Here is a 24,464-nt window from a genome sequence, read left to right on the forward strand (position 1 = left end):
TGCCCTACCCACGGCCCCCATCCATTTCTGTCCCCTCTACCCTGTTCTGCCATCCCATCCCTGCCTGTCTCCATCCCCACTCCTTCTCCCTGCCGCCACGCTCCCGCCCCCCTCCCCGCGCCGCTGCTCTCGTCCCTGCGGCCTGTCCCGTCCCTCTGCCAGTCCCTATCCCCGCCTCCTGTTTCCATCCCCGCCTCTCGTTTCTCTCCCCGCCCCCTGTCCCCGTCCCCGTCCCCACTGCTTTTCCGTGTCCCCATCCCCGCTGCCTGTCCCTGTCTCCCAGCCTGTGCCCCGTCCCCCGTCCCCCGTCCCCCGTCCCCCGTCCCCGTCCCCATCCCCATCCCCTGCCCATCCCCATCCCCTCCCGTCCCCGCCGCGCCGGCGCTGCCCGGTTCGCTGCGGTGTGCTCGCCCCGCCCGGCGGCTCCCGGCGGCCCCGGCGGCGGTGGCCATGTCGCGGGCGGCGGTGCGGGTGCTGCGGCTGGGCGCGGTGCCGTACGCGGAGGCGCTGCGGGTGCAGGAGCGCTGCGTGGCGGCGGCGCGGGCGGCGCGGGGCCCGGCGGGGCCGGGCGCGGCCCGGGGCGGCCCCGCGGGGCCGCCGGGGCTCCCCGCGGAGAGCGTGGTGCTGAGCGAGCCGGCGCAGCCCGTGTACACCTGGGGGCTGCGGGGCGCGCCGGGCGCGGCGGCGGCCGCGGCGCTGCGGGCGCGGGGCGCGGCGCTGGTGGCGGCGCGGCGCGGCGGCCACATCACCTTCCACGGCCCCGGGCAGCTCCTCGCCTTCCCCGTGCTCGACCTGCGCCGGCGCCGCCTCCCGCTCCGCGCCTACGTGGCCGGGCTGGAGGCGCTGGTGCTGCGGCTCTGCCGCCGCCTCGGGCTGGGCACGGCCCGCGCCCTCCCGCCGCCCTTCACCGGGGTGTGGATGGGCGACAGCAAACTCTGTGCCATCGGTGAGCGGGGACGGCTCCGGGAGCGGGTGTGTGTCTGCAGCCAGGCTGGGGAGCTGGGGGTGTTCGCCTGGAGAAAAGAAGGCTCCAGGGAGACCTGAGAGCCCCTTCCAGGACCTGAAGGGCCTCCAGGAGGGCTGGAGAGGGACCGGGGACAAGGGGGAAATGGCTTCCCACTGCCAGAGAGCAAGGGTAGATGAGATACTGAGAAGAAATTCTTCCCTGTGAGGGTGCTGAAGCCCTGGCACAGGGTGCCCAGAGCAGCTGTGGGTGCCCCATCCCTGGAAGTGCTCGAGGCCAGGTTGAACGGCGCTTGGAGCAACCTGGGACAGTGGGAGGTGTCCCTGCCCGTGGAACACCTCCCAGTCCCACCCTGTGGTTCCATGTGCACCATGGCGGGGCACGCTGGCGGGGCACTGTGCGGACGTGCCCTGGAGCTGTGGGCACCGGGGAGGGTGGGTGTGCACAGGGGAGCATGCAGGGGTGGCGTTTGTATCCAGGAGGAGGGGGCAGCATAATTTTGCAGCCCACCCAGGGCCCAGCACTTTGCACCCCTGCACCTGTTATTCTCTTGCACCCAGGGCTGGGTGCCTGCCTGCAGCCCAGTCCCCAGCCTTGCCCCCTTCCCTTGTTCCCCCTCCACATCCTGTACCTCTTCCTGGGACCCTGCAGCCTGGACTTGGGGTCCTGCAGTTATCCTCATGTCCAAGCCCATTGGACACTGCAGCAGCGGGAGGTGCTGGGGGATGCAGGGCTGGGGAGGAGGGATCTGGGTTGTTCCCCATCTGCCCCAAATTGGGGGAGCCTGTCTGTGGGTTTTCCCTGGCAGAATAGAGGAGCACAACATGGTGGGGGGAGGATGTTTATAGGGATCTGGGCAGTGTGGTCACTAAATCTCTCCCACCAGGGCACCCCTGGTGATGGTGCTGACGGGTGGGTGCTCTTGGCCCCTGCAGGTGTGCACTGTGGGAACCACATCACCTCGCATGGGCTGGCACTGAACTGCTGCACCGACCTCACCTGGTTCGACCACATTGTCCCCTGCGGCCTGGAAGGGAAGGGGGTCACCTCGCTGAGCCACGAGCTGGGGCAGCACGTCGCCGTCAGCCATGTCCTCGAGCCCTTCCTCGACTCCTTCCAGGAGGTGTTTGACTGCACTTTGGTCTCTTCAGAAGGCCCTGGGGATTAGGGTTGTTGCGGTGCCTTGGCCGGGTGTTCTGGCAAAGCCACGGCGCAGCCAATGGAGTTGGGGAGCCCAGGGGGCTCTGCTGAGACAAGAGCTCTTGTGCCTTTGCCTGTAGACTGTGAGTGGACACTGGCACAGAGGTTCAGGCTGCTGCTTGAACATCCAAACCTCCACTGGGGCTGTTCTCTCCATCCCTCGGCTGAGACCTGCACGGATAAAAGCGGGAGTTCAGGCACACAGTGATTGCTCTATAAACCAGGACATACTTTCACACGCTTAACCTGGTCGATAAGCTGGAAGGGCTGCAGGCTGGGAACAGTTCACTCAGCTTTTAATGGTTGGCACAGGTACCACATCCCCATGTCACTTGCTGGGGAAGTACCCAAACAGGTGCTTTTTTTGGGTTTTTTTATGCTTTTTGCCCCACAAAAATTAAAGATTTATGTGAATGCTCATGAACACTTTGGACTAGAGGAAGAGGGACTGGTGGGTTGAGCCCCCTTCCCTTGATGACAGGTAAAAAGAGGCAGATTTTATATATAAAGATAGTTGCTGAGAACTTCGGCTGCTGATCCTTTTCTCATTTATTTACCCCAGACTTTATCAATGACAACCTTTTTCTCACCCTGAGCCCACGGAAATCCTCACGTGGCAAAGATCCTCTCCCTGGTGTCGGGGAGGGTGGAAGATGGCTGTAAATGTTGGTTAAAACACTGGAGTGCTGTGGATGCAGTGGAAAAGCGGGAGGATGAGGGAAAGGGGTCGGGGTTCACAAGGAGAGAAGCCACAGCTGTCATGGATCCTGTGGGACCACGCAGCATCCCGGCTGGGTGATGCAGACCTGCTCTCACGGGGTCTGTGGTGCTGGAGGAGGTGCTGCTGTCAGCACTTCTGAGGTCGCTGTCCCAGCTGCAGCATCATAAGCTGATTTAATGGACAGGTTTATTCGAGGGTAAAAAGCCCCCACATCCTGCTCAGAGCAAGAGCTGGCCCCCACCCACAGCCCCTCACTGCTGTTCTGGGCCTTCTCCCTGCCCCACAAGCTTTGGGTTTCTCTGCTACTGCACAGCACTGAGCCACCCGTGGATGCCCAATGGGGCTGGAAGGGGGGGGGGAAATCCCATTTCATGGAGCAGGCTGAGCTCCAGGAGGGAATGGTGAGCAGGGAGGAACATGCCCAGGCAGGCTCAGTGCCAGCGTAAGGGCTCGGGGACAGCGGGGACGGACGAGGAGGGACAGGAAAGCGTGACCGGCAGCGTGTGCCGGGGGAAGCGCAGAGCCCCGCTCTCCGGGCCCCATAAAGCCCCCAGAATCCGGCTGGGGCGAGGGGCCGTGGCAGGGCCCGTGGGGCTGGGGACAGGCTGGTGGTGGCCCGCGGCGGGGCTGGGTGGCTGCGGCAGGTGGCTCTGCCCCGGGAAGGGGAGGAGGCTGGCGGCACTCCCAGCCCGGCCGGCATCCCTCCCCGCCGGCAGCGATGCTCAGTCCCGGCTCAGCCTGGCAGCAGCGCAGGCAGGGAGGGCACACGAGGTGAGTGCGAGCCCCCTTCCGACGCCCTGAGCCCCATTCCTCTCCCCGTCCCTACACCCCTCCTAAGGTGGGCCCCCGCCAAGTCGTACCCCATCTGTGGGTCCCCTGCTGGGATAAGCGCAGGTCTTGCCCCAAACCTCCCAAATTCAGCCTACTTCTCCTAAGTCAGGAAGGCAGCCAGATCCGACCTCATTGCCATGAGCTCGTGGCTGCTCACCCCCTTCCTCCTCGTCCTCCTCCTCCTCCTCGCAGCTGGGGTCACATCCTGGGAGGTGCACCCCGAGTTTAGGGTGACCCATTTGGGAGGGGGATGAGCTGCCTCTGCACAGGTAAAGCTGCTGGGGCAGCAGGCACGGGGTGCTCGGGAGCCGGTGGGGGACAGGGTGGACACCTGGGGGGACTACGGCGGTTTGTGGGGCCGGCGTGTCCCAAAGGATGGCACACGTGGCGGACTGTGTTCCCGTGTCCCTTCCTGGCCGTGCCTGCTCCGGGGCCCCAGCAAGGTGTGAAGGTGCACAGGGGAGGCCAGCGGGGCTGGCAGAAGGGCACCATGTCCAGTGGGAGATGGCAGGTCAGAGGGGGTCTGGCACCCAGTGGGAAGGGAAATCCCCAGGGGTTTTAGGGCAGCAACCTCTCAAGATGGGTTCACAGTGATTTGTGGGGGCCTGTGCCAGCTCTGCACCTTGCAGGGGTGCAGGATATGTGCCCACCATCCCCACACAACCCTGGCGAAAGCAAACTTTGAACCCAGCCATCCTGGTCCCTCAGGACAGCTGTGTCCCTGCATTGTCCCCAGCCCTGGGGAGGAAAGAGGGGCAGGCAGCTGCCCAGGAGTCCTGGGAGCTTTATCCCCTCAGTGGAAGGACTGAAATTTAGGGAGAAGGCTGTTGGGAATGCAAAGGGTTTGGCCACCCTGCTTTGTGGCAGAGAAGGTGCATCAAGGACCATCTTGGGGTAATTGTTGGGTCCTGGGAACACCTCCCCTGTGAGGGCAGCCTCTTGCGAGTCTCCCTGTCCTTCCCTGCAGCCCGAGGAGGACATGGACGAGAACAACCGGACGGAGACTTGGCACCAAAGCCTGCAGGCAGTGCTGAATGCCTTAAACCAGACGCTGCACGGGGCCATCTCCTGTCCTGGCGAGCCCCCGGCCAGCACGGCGGGGGCCGCACGCGGCGGCCACGGCGGCCACGGCGGCCGCAACGACAACGCCTACATGTACATCCTGTTCGTCATGACGCTCTTCGCCGCCACCGTGGGCAGCCTCATCCTGGGGTACACCCGCTCCCGCAAGGTGGACAAGCGCAGCGACCCCTACCACGTCTACATCAAGAACAGGGTCTCCATGATCTGAGCCTGGCCCACGCCTTGTCCCCGGGGAGCCACTTGGGGTCACCTTGCAGTGCACATCCCGCTCGCTGTGGGATGTGACCGTGCTGCGGGCCCCAAAGCTGCTGCAAACTCCCTAAAGCTGCTGAGAACCCCCCAAAGCTGCTGGGAACCCTCACCATGGAGGAGCTCAGCCCTGGTGTGAGCAACGCCAGGATGTCCTGGCTGGCAGGAGCTGGCAGAATGTGACCTGCAAGCAGGTCCTGGTCCTGCAGACCCACCTCGGCTCCACTGTGGACATGGGGATGGCAGGGACAGCTCCTTTCCCACTGTGGCCTGCATGGGCTGGCAGGAGTCTTCAAGGAGAATATTTCCCCATTTCCCTACTCAGATCAGCCAGCATTGACCTCCCTGGGCTCCCAGCAGCTGTGACAGGGGTTAGCGGGTTGTTCTGGTGCTGAAACCCTGTAATGTTTGAGCTGGGCTGGGCCCTGCTTTTCTGGCAGGGAATTAAAGGAGGTGGCGGGTTCCAGGGGACTTGTCTTTGCTTCTTCTCCAAGCACACTTGGCGTTTGGGGCAATCCGTGGGGCACCGCTCTGTGCCAGAGCCCAGGGCATGCTGAAAGGGCTGAACCTGCTCCCTGTGCACTGGCCAGGTGGATTCAAGGGCAGCCCCTCGGTGGCATCACGGCCCCTACGATGGGACAAATCCCCCAGGCTGGAGCGAGCCCCGCATGGCCGGTTGGATGCTTTGTCCCTGCTGCTGTCCAGGCAGTGCTGCTGGAGCTGTGGGCATGCTGTGAGTGTGGCTGGAGCCTGGCCGGAGGTGTGTGGCTCCAAGCATCTCCCAAAGTCTCTCCAGGCTCCGGATGGTGATGCCGGAGTCTTTCCTGCTTCCTTCCTGCTGTCAGCTGTAGCTTTGGCCTTTTGTACTGCAGGTCCCAAATGTGTTTTCCATGGGGTGAGGGCGCAGCGGTGGACGGGAAGGGGATGTTCTTGGGTCCTGCTGGGCTCCTTGGCTTTGACTCTGCTATTAAGCTGGCCAGGTTTGGACCTGGCCTGTGGGGTGGCCGGTGTCCAGGACAGTAAACATCCCTGTCCTTCAAAACGGGCTGAGGGGCAGCGCCAGTGACCCAGTGTCTCGGACGTCTTAGCCTGATCATAATGGCATAATGAATGTCTTTAATTGCAGCTAGATTAGCTGGCCCATAGGGGCCTTTCCGCCTGCATTCCAAGGTTAAACACAGTTGCAATCCTGAGCCCAAGCAGTGACGCCAAACCCTAATCCAAAATATAATAGTGGATATGAGCGTGTTTGGGGTAGGGCTGGAAATCTTGGCACCGGCGGCACTGGGATGGCAGCAGCTCAGCGACCAGTTTCTGATTTGCCATGCCCTTGGCTTGGGCACAAAACCTGGAGCAGGGGCTGTTTTGGGGCTGATCCCACTGGGATTCCTGAGCCAGACAGGGCTTTCTGGGGTGCAGGTGTCCTCCGGCACCTGGCCCGAGCGGGAAGTAGCTCAAGAGGCTTCGCTCTGTTTATCTTGCAGCTGCAGTGCTGGGAAAGGAAAATAAACCCTTTATCTGCAAATAAATCAGGGGAATCGGGCCAGGTGGGGGCAGAGACACACACCGGGCTGATCCTTTTTCCTCCACCTCCCCGGGGCTTGTCCTCTTCTAACAGCAGCCCCTCCAGTGGGATGGGTCATGGAGCAGCCAGGGCCGGCATGTGGGACCCTGCGATGGGATGGGGGCTGGATGGCGAGTGTGGTACCCCAAATCCCCCCCAGTGATGTGGAATTCTTGCTTTTCCCACTTTTGGGAGAGAGGGATGAATCTGGTGATCCCAGAATCTCTTCTGATGCTGTGACCCAAGGGGGGAAAACCCCGTTAAAGGAAAACATGTCATAAAAACTTGGGAAAAAAAATGCTGCTCTTCCCTAATGCGTAAGACTCTGAGGGGGAAAATCCCTCCTGCAAGGCACAGTTCCTGCAGCAATGGTTGCCTACTCGATCTGCGATCCATTGGCAGCTCCACTGTCCGTCCCTGCCGGTCAATTCAGACCAGAGCCTGTGGCAGGGCAGGGCAGGGGGGACGCCCCGGGTGCCCTCACCCTGCAGTCGCCGGCCGGATGCCACCAGGCTGGGTGACAAGATGCCAGTGCCACCTTGTGGCAGCTGCCTCAGGGTCCCGGTGTCACATGCCCGGGACACCCTGGCGGCACCCCTGGGGCAAGAGCAGGGACTTGTATCCGCGGCACCTCTGGCTCCCGTCTGGCTGTCCTTGTCCCCATGGCTCCCACGGCTCCAGCCTGGCTGGTGTCCCCATGGGATCCATGGTCTGGGGCAGCTTGACGAACATCCTCAGCAGTGGATTGAGCAGGGCTGCTCCGAGGGTACGGAAACAGGGATATGTGAGGGAAGGACAGATTTGGGACCCTCCTGAAATGGGTTTGCTTAAGGAGGCAGGGGAAGGATTTTGCAACTATTTAGGTGCTCTTCCCAGAGCTCAAAAAGTCTTCCTCGGAGCCGATGGGGCTCTGGCCTCACTGCCTGGACTGCAGCCCCCGGAGCAGACGATTCCTGGGTCACACTCACAAAGCTTTTGTTAACAGCAAGGAGATGCTCTCAGCAGACAGAGAGATGAGTTCGGAGTGTGCCGGTCTTGGCTGAATCCCTAAATCCAACTGAGCCAATTGTAGCTGACTATATTTGGGTTTTAAGCAATGCAACTAGGAAAAAAAATAAGGCTCCTGGGAGGCCAATTTATTTAAGATTTTTTCCCTGGCACGCAGCAATGGATCATGGGTGAGACGGTGTCTGGTACTTGGAAAAGGATATTGGAATGTGTGGGAAGTTTGGGCTGACCTTGGCTTAGCGGATCAATGGTCAGATTGTTGGAGCAGCAGGAACTACAGGAGCCTGTTCCTGGGACTGCTTTGATGCTGGGCATTTCGATAAGGAATGTGTGAGGTGAAATGATAGCGGCTCAGGGTGAGAGAGCGACGGTATCAGTGAGTGCTGAGCTGCCAGCACAGGCTGCCTCGCGTCATCCTGGTTCGGAATGGGCGGCGCAGCCTGACTGAGCCATGGGAAGCTGTGTTCGAGGGGAGCTGCTTCTCCAGGAGAGCTGTCAGTGCTCCACGGGAAGGCTGGGTTCTGGGGGGAGTGGGTGTTGGCCAGGCAAGAGCTGCTCTCCCCTCAGGCTCACATCACCAACGCTCCTTTGCAGCCTGAGGGACGGAGGGGTCACGATGGGGAAAGTTAATGTTGGGAATCCTGGGGCCAGTTCCGGGCCCCGCATGACAAGAAGGACACTGAGGGGCTGGAGCATGTCCAGGGAAAGGAAAGGAGCTGGGGAAGGGTCTGGAGCCCCAGGAGCGGCTGAGGGAGCTGGGAAAGGGGCTCAGGCTGGACAAAAGGAGGCTCAGGGCAGACCTTCTCACCCTCCAGAAAACATTAAGAAAAAAAATGGAGGCCAATGGAAAGGACTTGCAGTCCACGTCAGGCCAGAGAAGTGCTGCACCAGCATCCCTGCACTGCAGCAGGTGGATGCCAGACAAACACCTTCCACATTGCAGTGGGGACAAGAGAGACAAAAGTGCCTCCAGCCAAAGAACCTGACCCGTTTGGAAGCTCTGCAGGAATTCCCACTTAGGGTCAGTTGCTTGAAGTCCTCTGTGGCCCTTTTCCTCTGTTTTCTATCATCTGTCTGAGTCCCCTCTCTCAGCCCAGGCTTCTACCAACTGCTTTAGATAAAGATGTGGGAAACCAAATTAATTATGTTCAGGCATGAAAAATATTTATTCTGCCCCTCTCGATTTCCTGTCTGTCAGCCCTCCAGCCCTTGTGGGAAGATGGATGCATCCCTGCAGTGGCAGAGGAAGCATCAGGTCCTGGCAGCTCTGCTCCAGAGGATGCTCAGCACAAACCCCATCTCTGACACATCCCTCTTCCCTGAGGCAGGAATGATATTTGCTGCTGCAGCTTTTCCCACTTTTCTGAGCAGTGCTGGACACAGCCCCTGCTCTTGCCTTACCCACAGAAGTCATTTTACAAGGGTTTTGTTGGGTTTTTTTAATGGAAGAAATGCAGCATTCAGAAGACCTTTCCAGTACAATTTTTTTTCCATTTTCCACACAACTCGCCCCATACTTTGGGATTAATTGGGGTGAAAAGCCTGATCTGCACTCATTCCTTGTCCTCTCCCCAGAGGACATGGGCCCATCCCATCCCATCCCATCCCATCCCATCCCATCCCATCCCATCCCATCCCATCCCATCCCATCCCATCCCATCCCATCCCATCCCATCCCATCCCCTTTCTGCCGATGGATGTGTCTGCAGGGCACATGCAGGGGTTGCTAATGCAGACAGGGGAGGATTAAAAATAACCAGGTCTGAGTCTGGGTTCTGGTTGGTAAAGGGCAGCACTGAGGGGGGCAAATGAGGGGGCTGGTGACCAAAGACAGCTTCTCTGGGGTCCCAAGGGCAAGCAGGAGAAATGGAATTCCCTCCAGCAGCCCTGGTAGAAGCTCGTGCCCCAGAGGAAGGGAGGATGTGGGAAGCTGCATCAACGCCTACTCCAGAGGGGTTAGGGTGGGAAGGGGTGATAAACCCAACTCCCCTGTGCTGGCTGGCTTGGGGCAGTTGCCTCGGGTGTGTGCTCATGGGCAGAATTGGACTTCTGGTGCATTTTTGTCTCCAAGCTGCCCCTTAGGACAACTCCCGCCACCTGCATTTCTCAGCTGCAGTGGGGCCAGTGACCTGGAGAGCTGAGACTGGGAATGGTGAGGGGAGCTGCTCCTGCCCTCCCTTTGGAACCAGCGCAGAGATTTTTCCAGTGGCTCTGAGCTGCTCGTTCCAAACTGCTTTAAAAGCATGTTTGGAGTGTTATGCTCCTGAGGAAGCTCAGGAGTGTGTTGCTAGTGCCAGAGGGTGTGGGATCAGGCCTTCCCAAAGCTGACATCATGAAGCATCGAGCCAGGGACAGTTGCAGAACTTCAAAAGCCACTTCCTAATGCCAGTGGTCCCTGTTGCATCCTTACCACCTGCCAGCCTGTGCTCTGTGTCTGTGCTCTGCCTGCAGAGTGCCTGAGCTCCTTCAGCACAAAGCCCTTCTCCTGCAGTGACCCCAGATCTGCTTAAACCCTGGCATTCCAGCCCAAAAAGGCACTCACCCCTGCCCTGCGGTGACAGCTCGCAGGGATGTCCTCGCTGCCTGCCTGGAGCTCTCCACTGCCTTCCTGACGATCCCCGGCTCTGGGAGAGAAGGGACAGCTGGGAGTTGCCGTGTCATTATCAGGTAACCCAAGAGGGCCAGGAGAACAAACAGTGTGTTCAGGAGACATAAATAATAAACCAAAAGCTGTTCCCCAGAGCCAGGGCGTGCACAGCGCTGAGAGGCTCAGCCACCAGCGGCAGGGCACGCTGGGTTCACCCCAGACAGCCCCGGCTCTCTCCAGGAACAGGGAGCAGAAAAGCAGCCTGGAATATCATGGGAGCTGCGGGCTGTTTGTACACGATGTGGAATAAACTGTGCAAATTGCCATGGAAACGCTGCTCCGAGTGGGTTCCACCCCAGGCTCCCGGCAGCTGTGAGAGCACGGGGCTGATCCCGTTTGTTGTGCGCGAGGATTTGGGCTGTGGAACCAGATCCCCGAGGATGCTAAGGGGATGGAACAGCTCTTTCTAATTCTGATGTGTGCCTTAGCCCTTCTTGTGGGCTGATCCCCCAGCGTGGGCAGCAGGGGAGGGGGATTCTGCCCCTCTGCCCCGCTCAGGTGAGACCCCACCTGCAGAGCTGCCCCAGCCACGGGGCCAGCAGCACAAGGACGTGGAGCTCCTGGAGAGAGTCCAGAGGAGGCACTGGGATGATCAGAGGGATGGAGCCCCTCTGCTGTGAGGAAAGGCTGAGGGAATTGGGATTGTTCAGCCCGGAGAAGCTCTGGGGTGACCTCATTGTGGCCTTCCAGTACCTGAAGGGAAAGACAGAGAGACTTTTTACAGGGGCCTGGAGTGCCAGGACAAATCTGTCCCAAACTGACAGAGACAGGTTTAGATTAGAGGTTAGGAGGAAGTTCTTTGCCCAGAGAAGCTGTTGGAGCCCTCGCCCCTGCCGTGCAGCCCGGGGCGAGGGGCGCTGAGGGGAGGCGCGGGGTTTCCCGGGCCGGGCCGGCCTCAGCTCCTCGGCACAGCCCGGCCGGGCGGTGGGAGGGAGGAACGGCTCTCGAACACACAGCAAGAATCAGTCCTTATATATTTATTTTCCACGGCCTCCTTGTTTGATATGCGTGTTGAAGCTGCCCCTGGATCCCTGGCAGTGCCCAAGGCCGGGCTGCATGGGGCCCTGAGCATCCTGAGCTAGTGGGAGGTGTGCCTGCCCGTGGCAGGGCTGGCACTGGAGTTGGTGATCCAGCAAACGTGCCCTCTGCGTTTCCTCCTGGCAGTCAGAGCAGGGCCTGTCCCTGGCCTGTGGAGGAGCGATGCCTGCACAGTGCCACAGTCCCGTGTGGGTGCTCACGCTCCCTTTGGCTCGGGGGAAGCCATTCCTCCGGCTGAGCCCTGCCACGGCCCCGCTGGCCCCAGCAGCTCCCAGCACACGAGCTGGCGGCTGCCAGCGGCCTGGCAGCCCTTCTCCTCGCAGCCTGGCTGGTATCCATCGCTGGCAGCGTGGCCGGTCCCTGGCTTTTGCTCCCTGGGCTGTTTGCTGTCGCTCACTTCGCTCTGCGCGTGCCGTGCCTCAATCAGGCAGAACGATGCGTGAGGATGACAGCGTAGAAACCTTGGCTTTCCTTCACTCACGGATTAATTGCCTGTGTTCTGGCTTTTTTTTCCACGACCATGAGGACTGGAAATTTTGTTGCTAGCAGCGGGTGAAAAGAGATGTTTGTGCTGGCAGGCAGAGAGCGTGGGGAGGCCCTACAATCCCCCCGAGTGCCTGGGAGAGCCGAGATGTGCTGGGCCTCCACACACTCCGGTCATGCCAGCAGATGGGACTCGGTTTAGCTTTCCTGGAGCAAGATAATCAGCTTTAAACATTCGTCTGGAGGCTGATTAACCCTCAAATACACTGGACTTAGTTGTCATCTCCCACGAGGTCAGTGTTTTCTCCAGGCCGACGCAGCGAATCTCCACCAGTGCATTTTAAGCTGTATCACCATAATCTTTTTCCATGATTTCCATGATTGCCCTGCTCTGGAGCTGCTCAGGCTGCCTGGCATCTGCCACGGGGTGCCTTGAAGCTAGAGATCCAAAGCCTTCTCACAGGGAAACATTTGGGAGCTAATCATCACCTCCCAGTGTGGGGTTCACTGCTGACATCGTGGGAAGTATCAAACCCCTCTGTGCTGCAGTTATTCCTGGTAAGGAAATAACTTTTATCCTCCATGAGACTATTTTGTTCTCCAGGGGAATAATCATGGAGGAGTGCTGACATTGGAGAGAGGGATAGTTCTCCCATCTTTCACCCGGGTTTGGGGGAAACACAAAGTTTTTGGGCTGGACCTCCTGTTATCCTGGGCTCTGGCCTTCTCTCCTTGAAGACAAAACACAAAGGAGGAGATAAGAGCAGCAAAAGCATGCAAAGCACTGGAGAAATGTGCCAGGGCTGGGGTTCTCATCAGACTTCTGGGCTTAGGATGGCATCAGCGCTGCTGCAGATGCTGCCACATGTACAACAAGGAAGGATTACATCCCATTTCCTCACTTTATCAGTGTTCAGGCTCATCTCCTTCTCTGTACCAGGAACGGGGACAGAAGAGGACTTAGGAGCATCCCTGCTTCTGGTGACCTACTTTCTCCTTATCTTCATCTTCTGTTGACTTCAGTCACTAATTTACTGTAACAGACCAATCAAAAGGTTTATCTCCCCACATCCAGCCAGACCTCTGGACCAGAGGGTTTTTTTGTGTGTGAGCCAAACTTTCTTAGGATGGATCACTCCCTTCTCTACGTAGTTTCCAACACTTTGCTGTCCTGTTGGGTGCCCCCAAACTCCTCCTGGGTAGCCTCTGCCCATCTTCCTGAAGCCTCCCATCCCCTCCTGCAGAGCTGCCCCAGCTCTGGAGTCCCAGGAAGGGACACGGAGCTGCTGGAGCCACAGAGCTGCTCCAGGGCTGGAGCCCCTCTGCTCTGGAGCCAGGCTGGGAGAGCTGGGGGTGCTCACCTGGAGAGGAGAAGGCTCCAGGGAGAGCTCAGCGCCCCTTGCAGGGCCTAAAGGGGCTCCAGGAGAGCTGGAGAGGGACTTGGGACAAGGCATGGAGGGACAGGACACAGGGAATGGCTTCCCACTGCCAGAGGGAATAAATGGGATATTGGGAAGGAATTGTTCCCTGTGAGGAACAGGGAACAAGTTGCCCAGAAGAGCTGTGGCTGCCCCTGGATCCCTGGAAGTGTCCCAGGCCAGGTTGAATGGGGCTTGGAGCCACCTGGGCTAGTGGAAGGTGTCCCTGCCCATGGCAGGGGGTGGGAATGGATGAGTTTTAAGGTAATTTTCAACCAAAACCATCTGTGATTCCATTATTCTATCCCTCTGCAGTGCCTGCCGTCACTATGGCAACCTCTGCGAGGATGTGCTGTGGGATTGGGATGCTGTATGGGATTGGGATGCTCTGTGGGGCGAGGCTGCTCTGTGGGGCGAGGATACTCTGTGGGGCGAGGCTGTTCTGTTGGATGAGGATGCTCAGCAGGACGTGGTCACTCCGATCCTGCTGCTCAGGGCCGGGCAATCCAATCAGAGCCGATGCAGTCAGGGGAGGGTTATGATTCTCCTCCTAATGGCCATGGAATTGCCATCTGGAAGTGCTTCTAAGCAAGGAGCTCATCCCCCAGCGCAGCACCTGACCCATTACTCTCTCGGAGGGAACAGATGCTGCTGTGGGCAGCCCGAGGGGCACAGCCGGGGAGGGTTTTAGCGTTCCCTCGGCTCCGTCACGCAGGACGCGGACAGTGCCCGCCGGTGGGGCAGTAGGGGACACAGGGGACATTGTTTTTCCCCTCGGGAACGGGGCGGGACGCGAACCCGCAGCCCCTGAGCCCTGTCCCGCTCCCTAAGGCGACAGCGCGCCGCGACGGCTGCTGGGAGTTGTAGTTTCTCCCCACCTGCCATCTCCCTCCCTTCCGCGCCTCGGGCACTACATTTCCCGTCATGCCCCCCGGAGGGGCGTGGGCGGGGCGGTGGCTGGGGCGGGCCCGGGCAGGAGGAGGAGGCGGCGGGGGCGGCCGCTCCCCGTTAATCGCTGCTGGGCGCGCCGGGCGGGGATAAAAGCCGGCCCTGCGGGAGCCCTCGGGCACCCTTCGCCCTCTTCCGCCTCCTTTCCCTCCACGCCCCCCTCCCCGGGCGATGCGCGGTGCCGCGGCGGGCGTGGCGAAGTGAAGAAGCGGCACCTTCTCCGTCTTCATCCCCTTCCTCCTCCTCCTCCCCGCGACCATGGGCGACTGCGGAGCCCCCGGGGACGTGAACTCCAACGTGCTGGTGGCCCGCAGCACCGGCGACGCGCAGCTGGACAAGGCGGTGTGGCAGTGGCTGAGCTGGGACAAGGTGGGCGAGCGTCGGCAGTCCCCCGGCACAGCCCCTGCCCTCCCGGCGCGGTGCGACATCGCCTGCGACACCTCGGGGCCATCGCCCTCGCCGCCGCTCGGAACGCAGCCCCCGGGCCCGGCGGGTGCTCCAGGGGTGCTCCCGAGGAGCCGCCGGCTGTGCGGGCGAGGTGCGGCCGCCCGGCGCTCACCTGCGCGGGGCTGGGGATGGGTGATGCCATCCTGGCGCATGGAGCACCGCGCCTGCCCCCGGCTCCCTCCTCGGCTGGGGCAGGCAGGTGGCGGGAGGGAGGGAGCAGGGGCTCATTAGAATGCGGCATGAGTCTGTTTTCCTAAGCTGCCTGAATTTAACCCCTGTCCAGAAAAGAAGAGCCGGGTTCCAGCATTCCCCTTTTCGGCTCCAACATGGTGTCAAGAGCACTGCGGGCTTGATTAATTCGGGTTAAGCCACCCAAAGCTGTGGTAATAGTGTGGTACTGGAGGGTGTTTTGCTTATCCTGTTGTTGAAAGGGTTACTTTAGGTTTTTTTGGTTTTGTTTTTTTTTTTGGTTTTTTTTTGGCAGCTGGTTTGTCCAGACATCATGGCCTGTGCTTTAAAAAAATACCTTGATGATGGGGGAGGGTAAACTACCAGTACACCGGTGGTTTAGGCTTCTGAATGCTTTTTCCTTTATTTCTTTTTAGGTTTCTATCTCCTGAACATATTTGGCCATTATTCTTATTAATTAGGATTGCCAGTGTGTTGGTACTGTTTCCTCTTTGGTTTCATCCTGTCAGGATCAAAGCAGGAGGGCTGCAGGCAAATGCCACCTGATGGCTCTTAGAGGAGCTTTCTCCTACTTGGAAATATGGTCTCTCCTCGCAGCTTTGCAGAAATTAACAGGTGCCATCTGCACCTTCTGCACTCAGAGCTGCTGCTGTGAAAATATCCGGGAATAGTGGCACGGGGGAGGGAAGGAGTGGAAAAAGGAAATAGCATTCCTGATAACACGTTTGAGAACCCAGGCTGAACTCCAGTAAATACTTTTTTTTGATAACAAGACCTTGTTTTTAACAGGTTGTTTTGTCTTTCCGAAAAATGTGTAAGGTCAGAGAACTTCCACTGGGGGAAGAATATTCAGATTAAAACTGGCAACAGTGCAATATCCCCATTTCTAGAGCTGCTTCTCAGGCTGTAATTAATCAATAAAATACCAAGTGTAGGGTCACTGTGAGTGTACCTGTTTGCCCTTGCTTCCCTAGGTGACAAACGTGACCTTTCCTATAAAGCTGCCTGAACTTGGAGAATTCGGAACTACTTGGGGAGGTTTCCAAGAGAGCTCCTGGGACATTTGACAGCTCAAAATCACCTGGAGGAGGAGGCGGACTGGGGGCTGCTTGCTGGGGCCGGGGGTCGTTCAGGAGAGGTGTTAACAAACCAGGTGAAGGTGGTGTGGGGGGGGAAGGGGAAACCAGGAAATATGGCATGCATGGGCAGGGATTGTTGGGCCAATGCCCTTGTATTTCACCACAAACTGAGGAAATGGTGCCTTTGCTGCTTATCAAACTGGACCCCCCTTCCCACCCCCAGCTTCCTGAGCTGCAGGGATTTTTGTTGCCTCTGATCAAGGAAAAATCTATGCACTCCATTCCCAGCGGTGGGAGGCTTTTGTCCTCTAGCTTAATTGAAATTTGCCTGCTGTAATTAATTACCAGAGTTGTGCTCTCTGTCCTTTGTGGTTTGGGTGTTCGTGCTCACCTCACCTAAAACGCTGTGTGGGTGGAGGAAACCTGGCCGTGGGGTGAGCATCCTGCTTTCCTCCCCTTCTCAGCAGCATCCTCATTAATGCTCCTGGCATTCCCCCCCTTCCCGTTCTGTCCCCTTAGCTGCTGCTTTGGTGTTTGAGCCAGGCTCGGAGGCAGTGCCCTTTGTTCGATCCTCGCTGGTAAAGTGTGTGACCAATTAGTCATTGTTCTCCACTGTCGCCCTTTAATTCCCTTTCATCCACTTCCCAATTTTCCTATTGTACTTCCACATCTGCCTCTGGTCTCCTGAAGGAGTCTGGCTTGTGTGGCGAGCGGCTTGGAGCAGCCTTTGTACACGCACTGCTCCTGGCTGGGGCTACCTGGGGGAAGCTTTGGCTCTTAAAGGCACTGGTTCCACTTCACGTGGCGGGGGGGAAAGCTGGAATTAATTATCCAGGAGCTGTTTGTGCAGGCCCCATTCACCGCGTTCTCACTTGATTTTACTAATTCATGGACTCGGTATCCTTGTCTCAGCTGTAGCGTGGAGAGTTCTTCCATGCTGATAAAGTGGTTCTGGGGTGCTTTTGGAGTGTCCCTCGGTGTTCTTCTAAATTTTGGGGCTTTTGAGATGCTTTTCAACAGGAAGTGGACTTGATAGTTTGAGACCAGTAGTTTGCTCCAGTCGTTTGACTTGCAATGTTTTTGCTTATTAATACTCTTAAGTGAATTTTTAAGAATAATGTTGTGTAAATCAAGGCCACAGAAAAATTCATTGAAACTCAAGGCACTTGAGACTTTTCCTCCTTCTTCCAGCTACACATGCAAAGAGTGTGCAAAACAGAAAAAGATGGCTGTGAGAGTAGTAAATTGCCAGTGATTTTGACAGGGTATTAGCTTTGAAACCTAACTGTGGTGGTAAGTACACGCGATTAACATGGTTGGGTGTGAAAGAACCATAAGAAATACTCTGTTAATGCCCTTGTCTTTAATTCTTCACTTGATCCAAAGGTTGAATCCTGATGAGCCACAAACAAGTGTGGTTGTGCCTCAGCAGGCAACTGTGCAGTACATGGAAAACTGAAAATTTGGCAGAGAATATATGTATTTTTTTGTTTAATAAAACGTCAAGCCTTTCTGAAAGGTGTTGCAGAGTCTCCTGCAGGTTGTGACCCCAGAGTTCTGATTCTGGCAGGGGCTTCTTATAAATGGTTGTTATATAGAAATATATACATAGTGTAATAATTTTAGAGGAAAAAATATTACAGAACTTTTTTCCTGGTGTTTATGTGAGCACAGAACAATGTTCAGTCTGTCACCCACTCAGCAGCCTGTCTGTCTGTGTCCCAAATCCTTCTGATTTCCATTTCTTTATGACAGGGAATGTGAAGTACTGATGGGGGGAAGGTTCTGACTGTATCCTTTCTCCTCCCAGCTTGCCAATAGTGCCAAGCCCTGCTCTCCAAGAGTGAGAGCCCTGTCTGGGTGTACAGGGGACAGTCTGCTTGAGATGGGGTGGGAAGGCATTGCCTGGGCTCTGGTTGCTCTCCACTTCCCATGTTTCCATGGCAAGCCTCAAAGGTACTGAGAAATTAGGGGTGCCTCACAAATTCACATCTTGAAGTGGCAGGTTAAGGTGCCTGGGGGCACTCACATGGTGTTGGTTGGTGCTGCAGGATTGGCCATTAGGTGAGGGCAGAGCTGCTACCTGGGGACGATCCAGGCCAGGGGACTGGACCAGCAGGGACATGCAGGGAGGATGGGCTGTGCTGGAGGAGCCGGAATTCCCTGTGGCAGTGCCAGCTCACCCATCCCTAGCCCAAACACCAGCCAGAGTCCTGTCCTCCCATCCCTTTTCTGCCCCAGCAGGGTGTCTTCAGGTAGCAGGAGCCTCGCCCAGGGCCACTGTCACCTTATCTGCCACCTCCTCGTGCAGCTGGCCGTGGGCAGGACCCTTTTGCAGCAGGAGCCGGGACACAGCGGCTGTTGCCTCTTGATTGTGGCCTTGGCCTTCCCCTGGCCTTTACAGACTGTGCTGTGTGTGCTAAACACTTGGGGATGTGTGGTGTGGCACCACAGGGAACACAGAGATACATCAGGGAGGTGTCACCTGTGTTGGGTCAGTATCATAGGTTTGTTATATACACATATATACTGGGTATCATGGACTCTTTGTGTACATGTGTCTACTAGAGAGGTGTCATGTGTTTATTTATACATATATTATGAAGTATTCCTAGGGTTTTAGGAGGGTGATCAAATGAATATATGGAGTTTTCTATAGAAATTCTGGTGCTGATGACAAAGTTGGAAGGTGTGAATTCTTTTTCCTGAAAAGTGAAAATATAAGAAGTGATGGAATGTTTTGGTTGAAAGTTCCTGGTGTTGTTAAGACAGTTAGAGGAAAGGTAATAATGAATATTTGCATCCAGCAGACATTCATCAAATAACACTAGAGTTAGGAGTCAGTGGATATTTGGTAACCAAATGTGAGGCCTTTTCCACCAGTAAGTAACCCTTGGAAAACCAGTAGCAGTGTGGGGCTTTGAGGGGTCTCTCTTCCCTGTTTGGGAAGAGTCAGTGCTGCTTCTGCTGGATGTCATGCAAGCTGCTGGGATATTCCCTGCTCAGCTTCAAGCTTCTGCCAACCCAAAGCATTCCACGATCCCGGGGAGGCTGGTTGGCCAGCAGTGCAGAGATTTGGCACGTTTGGGTGTCAAAATAAATGCTGTTTTCACATCATCATCATCATCCATGTACTGCTTGACTTCAGATGAAATGCTACAACCTCTGAGCTCTTCACTCATGAGAATTTCAACTGCTTTGTTAGATCTGTTGCGATGCAGTGATGTCTTAAAGCATTGCCTTTTTAAGGACTGACTATTTTTGTATCAAACAGCCTAGTTTATCTCTGCTGAAGACATGAAGCTTTAGGCAGTTTTGTGTCTGTTTTTTTTTAAGGACATTAAAAATCTTTCAAAGACTGTAGTCTTAAAATCTCTAAGCAACTTTTCTATTTTGCACTTGGAAAGATGAACCATCACAAAAGCCCCTGTGAGACCTTCAGATGTATGACTTGATTTTGTAACTGCAAAGGAAACCAGCAAAACCCCCTGGTTTTCTCAGGATTTGCAATGAGGTTAAGTGTCAGCAGTGGAAGCTGTTCTGGAATTCCCAGGTCAGGGTGGCAGATGGTGCTCAGACCCAGACTGTGTTGCAAGAAGCTAAGCTGGGCCATAGGGTGGGAAGCTCCAGCTGGGAGGGAAAGGACAAGCTGGAAGGATGGTGCCAGGCTGGGATAAGGGCTGTCTGGGGGTCAGGCTTATACATTCAGTAGCATTAGAACCCAGACTGAGATAGAGATCATCAGCACTTCTGAATTTATGCCCCTCTTTCTGTTGGCCTGGGGGGTTTCAGGTTGTTTGTAGAAAGCTTGGAGATTTTCACTTGTAACTTCTTTCTCCTCCTTTATTTTCTGCAACTTCAGCTTAACTGAGTGTGACCTGAGCAAATTAAAATGTTATTTGGGTGCTATTTTGGCCAACTGATTTTTATTCCTTAGGAAACAAATTAAGTAGCTTCAGTCAAAAATACTTTTTAATGTATTTGTAAAATAAATGTTTGTGCTATTGCTTGGGTCTTGCCTCAGTTTTGCAAAGCCCCATAAACTATGGAATGTGCAATTTCTATTCTATTTTTGCAGGGAAGCAATGCAGTGTGTTCTGAAAAGCTATCAAGGATGCTGTGTAATTTAATAACCTTATTTTAAAGCAAACCTGTGCACTATGGTAGTGTGAAATGAGGTTTTTCTATACTCTTGCCTTAGACTCTTTTCATGTCAGTCATTTGTTTCCTGGTTGGCTGCCTATGAACAGCTGAGAGAGAACTTCCACTTTTGCAGTTTAATATTGGTTGTGCCCCATTGTTGTGGTTTCTTTTTAGGCCTATGTTTAGCTGTGTAGTGAGCAATGTCTTGCCGTGGTTGCCAGGCCATCCAGGAGCCTGGACAATAATGGCTTGCCTTTTATTTTGGAGCATACAGAAATAAAAAGTTATTTTAAATTCACATGTCTAGTGTTCAGGGTGTGTTATCAAGCTGCAGGAGTAATTTCAGATTTTTCAATGAGTTTTATTGATTACTTTTTCTCCCAGTGAAGGTGCACAGCTCATATATTTGTGCTTTTCCCAGCATTTTTCTAATCCTCCTGAAGAACCTCCCCCTCTGTGTGGAGCATGTTTCTCAGTGCTGCTGGAGCTGGCTGACCTCTATTTTAAATGTCAGGGGTGCTTCACCCCTGCCCTGCAGATTCCATTTGCCTTTTTTAACCCTTCCTTGTGACCCTGCTTGAAGCAGCATCACTTCAGAGAAGCACTTGTGCCACCAGACCTGTGTTTTACACATCTGGTGTCACTGTTTTTTTCCAGCTGTGTAACCACTGCCCCTTCCTCCTTCTCTGCTGTTTGTAGGATCTAGGAAGTGCCTTGTCCAAACTGGGTGTCAGCAGACAGGCTGAGTTTCTTGGTGTCCAAGCTAATTCAATATTAGTTGGATAACTATGAGGAACAAATAGTGGAGGTGTGCAATGTGCAGCTTGTGCGCTTACAGGTTCTCAGCTGTGATGGTGGTGCAGATCTAGGAAAACCCTGACTGAAGAGAGGGATCACTCTGGGTAAGAATCCAGCCTGCTGCAAAGCACCCTGGCCACTGCTGGGGGGGCTTGGGGCAACCTGCTCCTCCTGATCACCCCTCCTGGGATGATCTCCAAGGTCCCTTCCAACCCAAACCATCCTGCAAGTCCCACGATTTTACTGTGCCTGTTTCCTGTGGGTGGGGAGGAAGGAAGCGCTGCTTTGACGCTTGGATTTTGTCCGTCTTCCAGCGGCACAGATCAGGAATTCAGTTGCGTTACTTGCCTTGGAAAAACCTGTTCCAAAGTCTGTGCTCCTCACACAGAGGAGCTGCAAGGTGTCTTAATGACCAGACAAACACATCAGTGTATCAGTAGCAGCAAGAGCTCTTGAATCTTTTGTTAATAAGGATGATGTGGGAAGAATGTGATAGAAATGAGTTACAGTGAAGGCTGGTGCACAGGCATTTTAAAGGGTAGCAGGAATTTGCTCTAGGAGTAACTTAAAACTGATGAGCATGTACAGTTCAGCTCCACATTTCAAGCACTGAAGGAAGAGCTTCATGGTATTTTGCAGAACCAGAAGACCAAGGAGCAGATTGAGAGCTTGCTGCAGAACGGGCAGCACGAGGAGCTGCGGGACCGCCTGTGCTGCCGGCTGACCTTCGGCACGGCCGGGCTGCGCTCGGCCATGGGAGCAGGCTTCTGCTACATCAACGACCTCACGGTCATCCAGTCCACTCAGGTGAGCTGGGCACGGCTGTGGGACAGGCTCTGCCCTGCGGGGAGCGTGTGGGATCAGCGTCCTGCTGAAATCCCGGAGCTGGGACGCAGCAGCCGCTCAGCAGCGGCGGGGAAGCGTGAAAGGTTCGGTGCTCAGAGGAAATGAAGTGGCTTGGAGAGGTGGGAGTGGGCTGGAATTTGGCCAGTGGTTTGGCTGTATCACAGCCCTGTAGCTGGAAATGAGGAGCTGCTGTGAGAACTTGTAGTATTTGTCAAAAACAAAACAACAAAAACCCCAAACCAAAATAGGAAAGCCCCAACCAACCAAGGCTTTTCTTTCTTTTTTAGCACAAGTTGTGGACGTATATGGACTGAGTATTTTAAATACACTGAAGCAGTTTATCTGTTCCCACCTTTAGCCTTGACTATTGAAAAGAGAATGAGCTGATATATTTGGAACCCTTATACTTGGAAAGTCAATAAAATGTTTATGACAAAACTACTGAATCTTACCTGCTTTGACAGGTACTTTTTTTAGAAATGGAGCTTCAGCCATATGATCAAAGGTGTTTTATTGCATGGTTTACAAAGGGTTGGTAAAATCTCTCATTTAATACTGCACACTTTTTAGGTGGTTTCTCTTGGCAGGCTGATGCTCTGACCTCCTTCAGGAGATGTGATTGAAATAATGCTTTCTGTTGGCCTAGGATGGAGTGATGTGCTTACAACTTGGAACAGCTGGGACTCTCCTAAGCTGTTTGACATTGTTGTCTGAATTGTACAACGGGAGCCCACGCTCTTGTGGGAGGCCAAATTCCAGTTCTGTTTATAGAGGTTTTGTGTCCAAGTGTTGGTTTGAAACCCAGCCTTCTCTCTGACAGTTTTTCTTTTCAGGATCTTCTTGGGCCTAACAAAAAGCTTTCCTTAGGTGTCTGATCTGTAACCTGGACACATCTCAGAATGATGCTTCCTGCGATTCTGCTCTTCTTGAATTGGGTGTGCCAACCTTCTCTGCCAGGAATGCTGTAATGGCATGAACAGGTCTAGGTGGACTCCATGGATGCAGTGAGAGCGGAGTGAGGAGACTGAGAAAAGAGGGGTTTAAAAGTCAGTATTGGATTGCCAGTGGTGGAATGGGGAAAAGCAGCTGAGCTGCTTTGAACAAGCCCCCTTTTCTTGGAAGTAGAGGAGGTTTCTAGGTGCCATTTCCCTGCTGTTGGATTCGGAGGTGCCGGCGCTCTGAGCTCTGAGCGTCGCCTGCTCCCTTTGTGCCTCAGGCTGGCGGAGCGTGAGCGAGCGTGGGTCTGCTGGCTCAGCCACATTCCTGGCAGAAAGGGAAAGCTTCCCTTCTGCTCGGCAGGGAATGTGTTGGCAAGCTCAGTTTCATGGGCATTGCTGGTTTTTGAGAGTAACAAACTGGGGGTGTGTGCGTCTGCTCCCTCTGCGCAGCTGCTATTTTTAGTTGTTTATTAAAGCTGTGTATCGAGCTGGGAAAAGCAGCCTCTGGGAAGTGGATTAGAACTTTTTTCTGAAGTAAACTGCAGCAGATTTCATCTTTGTTTGAGCACTGTTGTTTCAGAAGCTGAGGGCAGGAACAGTTCTGCTGAACCTGGTCTGAGCATGGGCAGCCCTGGCTCTCTGGATTTGTCCTTACCTGGAACAGGAATAAACAGCCAGTCAGATAGCAGACTTGAGTGTAATTAACACTTCCTTCAATTAAAATAAGCTGTAGTGAAGTTGCACGTGTGTTCTGTTCTTCACTTGATCAGATCTTTTTCATTTGATTTGATTATGCTGATATTATGTGAAGTCAGATCCAGGAAGGTGCAGAATATTCAGCAGTTGCTTTGGACTCTGCTGAAAATTGCAGGTACATAAACTCCTTGTAAAGCTCTGATTCCTTGGCTTTTGTCCTATTTATGCATGTCCAGGTGCTTTTATCAGTGGGACAGAAGCCTGTCACTCATCTCCACAGTGACAAAACCAGTCACTTTTGCATCAAGGAGTTTCCTGCTGCTTAAAAAGCAAAGTTAAAGGTAATAGTTGAAAAATTTAAATGCTGGACTTCATAAAGCTGTTCCTACCTCTCTGGATTTCATCAACCAAAAATCTTTCAATCTTACTTTTGATGCCATCACTTTTTCCTCCCTTCTTTTGAACTTGAGCATAAGGGACTGGACATGCTGCAGATGTACACTTGTTCTCTTCCATGGATTCTGCATCAGGAGATCACCTGAACCACACAGTGGGAGAGGTAATCGTGATACCTCAGTCACCTGAAGAGCATTTTGGCTTAGATCTGAGGGGGTTATGCAGTTGTGTGCTGACACCTGCTGATGAGCCATTAATTATCACCACAAGATGCACCTGGGCCTTATTTAGAAGTGGTGGGAATGTAGTAGCTGTAGCAATTAGGGACACTATCAAAACCTGAGTCTTGTTAAAGGGAAATAGAAATTTAAATTGAGGAACTTCTTCAAGAGAGGACTTAACCCCAGAGGTGCTGGAGTTCCTAACTGCCCTGGGATGAGCTAATGAGCCATTAATTATCCCCACAAGATGCACCTGGGTCTTGTTTACAAGTGGTGGGAATGTAGTAGCTGTAGCAATTAGGGACACTATCAAAACCTGAGTCTTGTTAAAGGGAAATAGAAATTTTTTAAACTGAGGAATTTCTTCAAGGGAGGACTTAACCCCAGAGGTGCTGGAGTTCCTCACTGCCCTTGGGGCACCTGGAAGAAGATTGGTGTGAGCTCAGGTAGAGGGTTCAGACAGAGTGTAGAGGCTCTGCATTCACTTCCTCACTGACATTTATAGATGTACTTTTATTTCCTGCAGCTTTCACAAAGATGTTTGGATAGCAAGCAAG

General features: G+C 54.8%; 2 protein-coding genes across 4 annotated transcripts in view; both read left to right on the forward strand.

Moving 5' to 3' along the window:
* Positions 1–372: 372 nt before the first annotated feature.
* Positions 373–2,688, forward strand: LIPT2 (lipoyl(octanoyl) transferase 2). The gene is made up of 2 exons (XM_069032516.1): positions 373–946; positions 1,900–2,688. The coding sequence occupies exons 1-2, from the start codon at positions 451–453 to the stop codon at positions 2,130–2,132; spliced, it is 729 nt and encodes a 242-aa protein (XP_068888617.1). The 5' UTR covers positions 373–450; the 3' UTR covers positions 2,133–2,688.
* A 614-nt stretch (positions 2,689–3,302) lies between these two features.
* LOC138117036 (glucose 1,6-bisphosphate synthase-like) overlaps positions 3,303–24,464 on the forward strand; it is a 37,695-nt gene continuing 16,533 nt past the window's right edge. Inside the window, exons 1-2 of one of the 3 annotated variants that reach the window (XM_069026981.1) lie at positions 3,303–3,656; positions 21,450–21,617. In XM_069026981.1, coding sequence (XP_068883082.1) covers positions 3,303–3,656; positions 21,450–21,617 — 522 coding nt within the window. Of the gene's footprint in view, positions 3,657–4,683; positions 5,512–14,237; positions 14,524–21,449; positions 21,618–24,464 lie in introns of those variants that run through there. The other 2 variants (XM_069026979.1, XM_069026971.1) reach the window with 2 other exon arrangements.

The sequence above is a fragment of the Aphelocoma coerulescens genome, chromosome 1, assembly GCF_041296385.1.
Source record: "Aphelocoma coerulescens isolate FSJ_1873_10779 chromosome 1, UR_Acoe_1.0, whole genome shotgun sequence".
Classification (NCBI taxonomy): domain Eukaryota; kingdom Metazoa; phylum Chordata; class Aves; order Passeriformes; family Corvidae; genus Aphelocoma; species Aphelocoma coerulescens.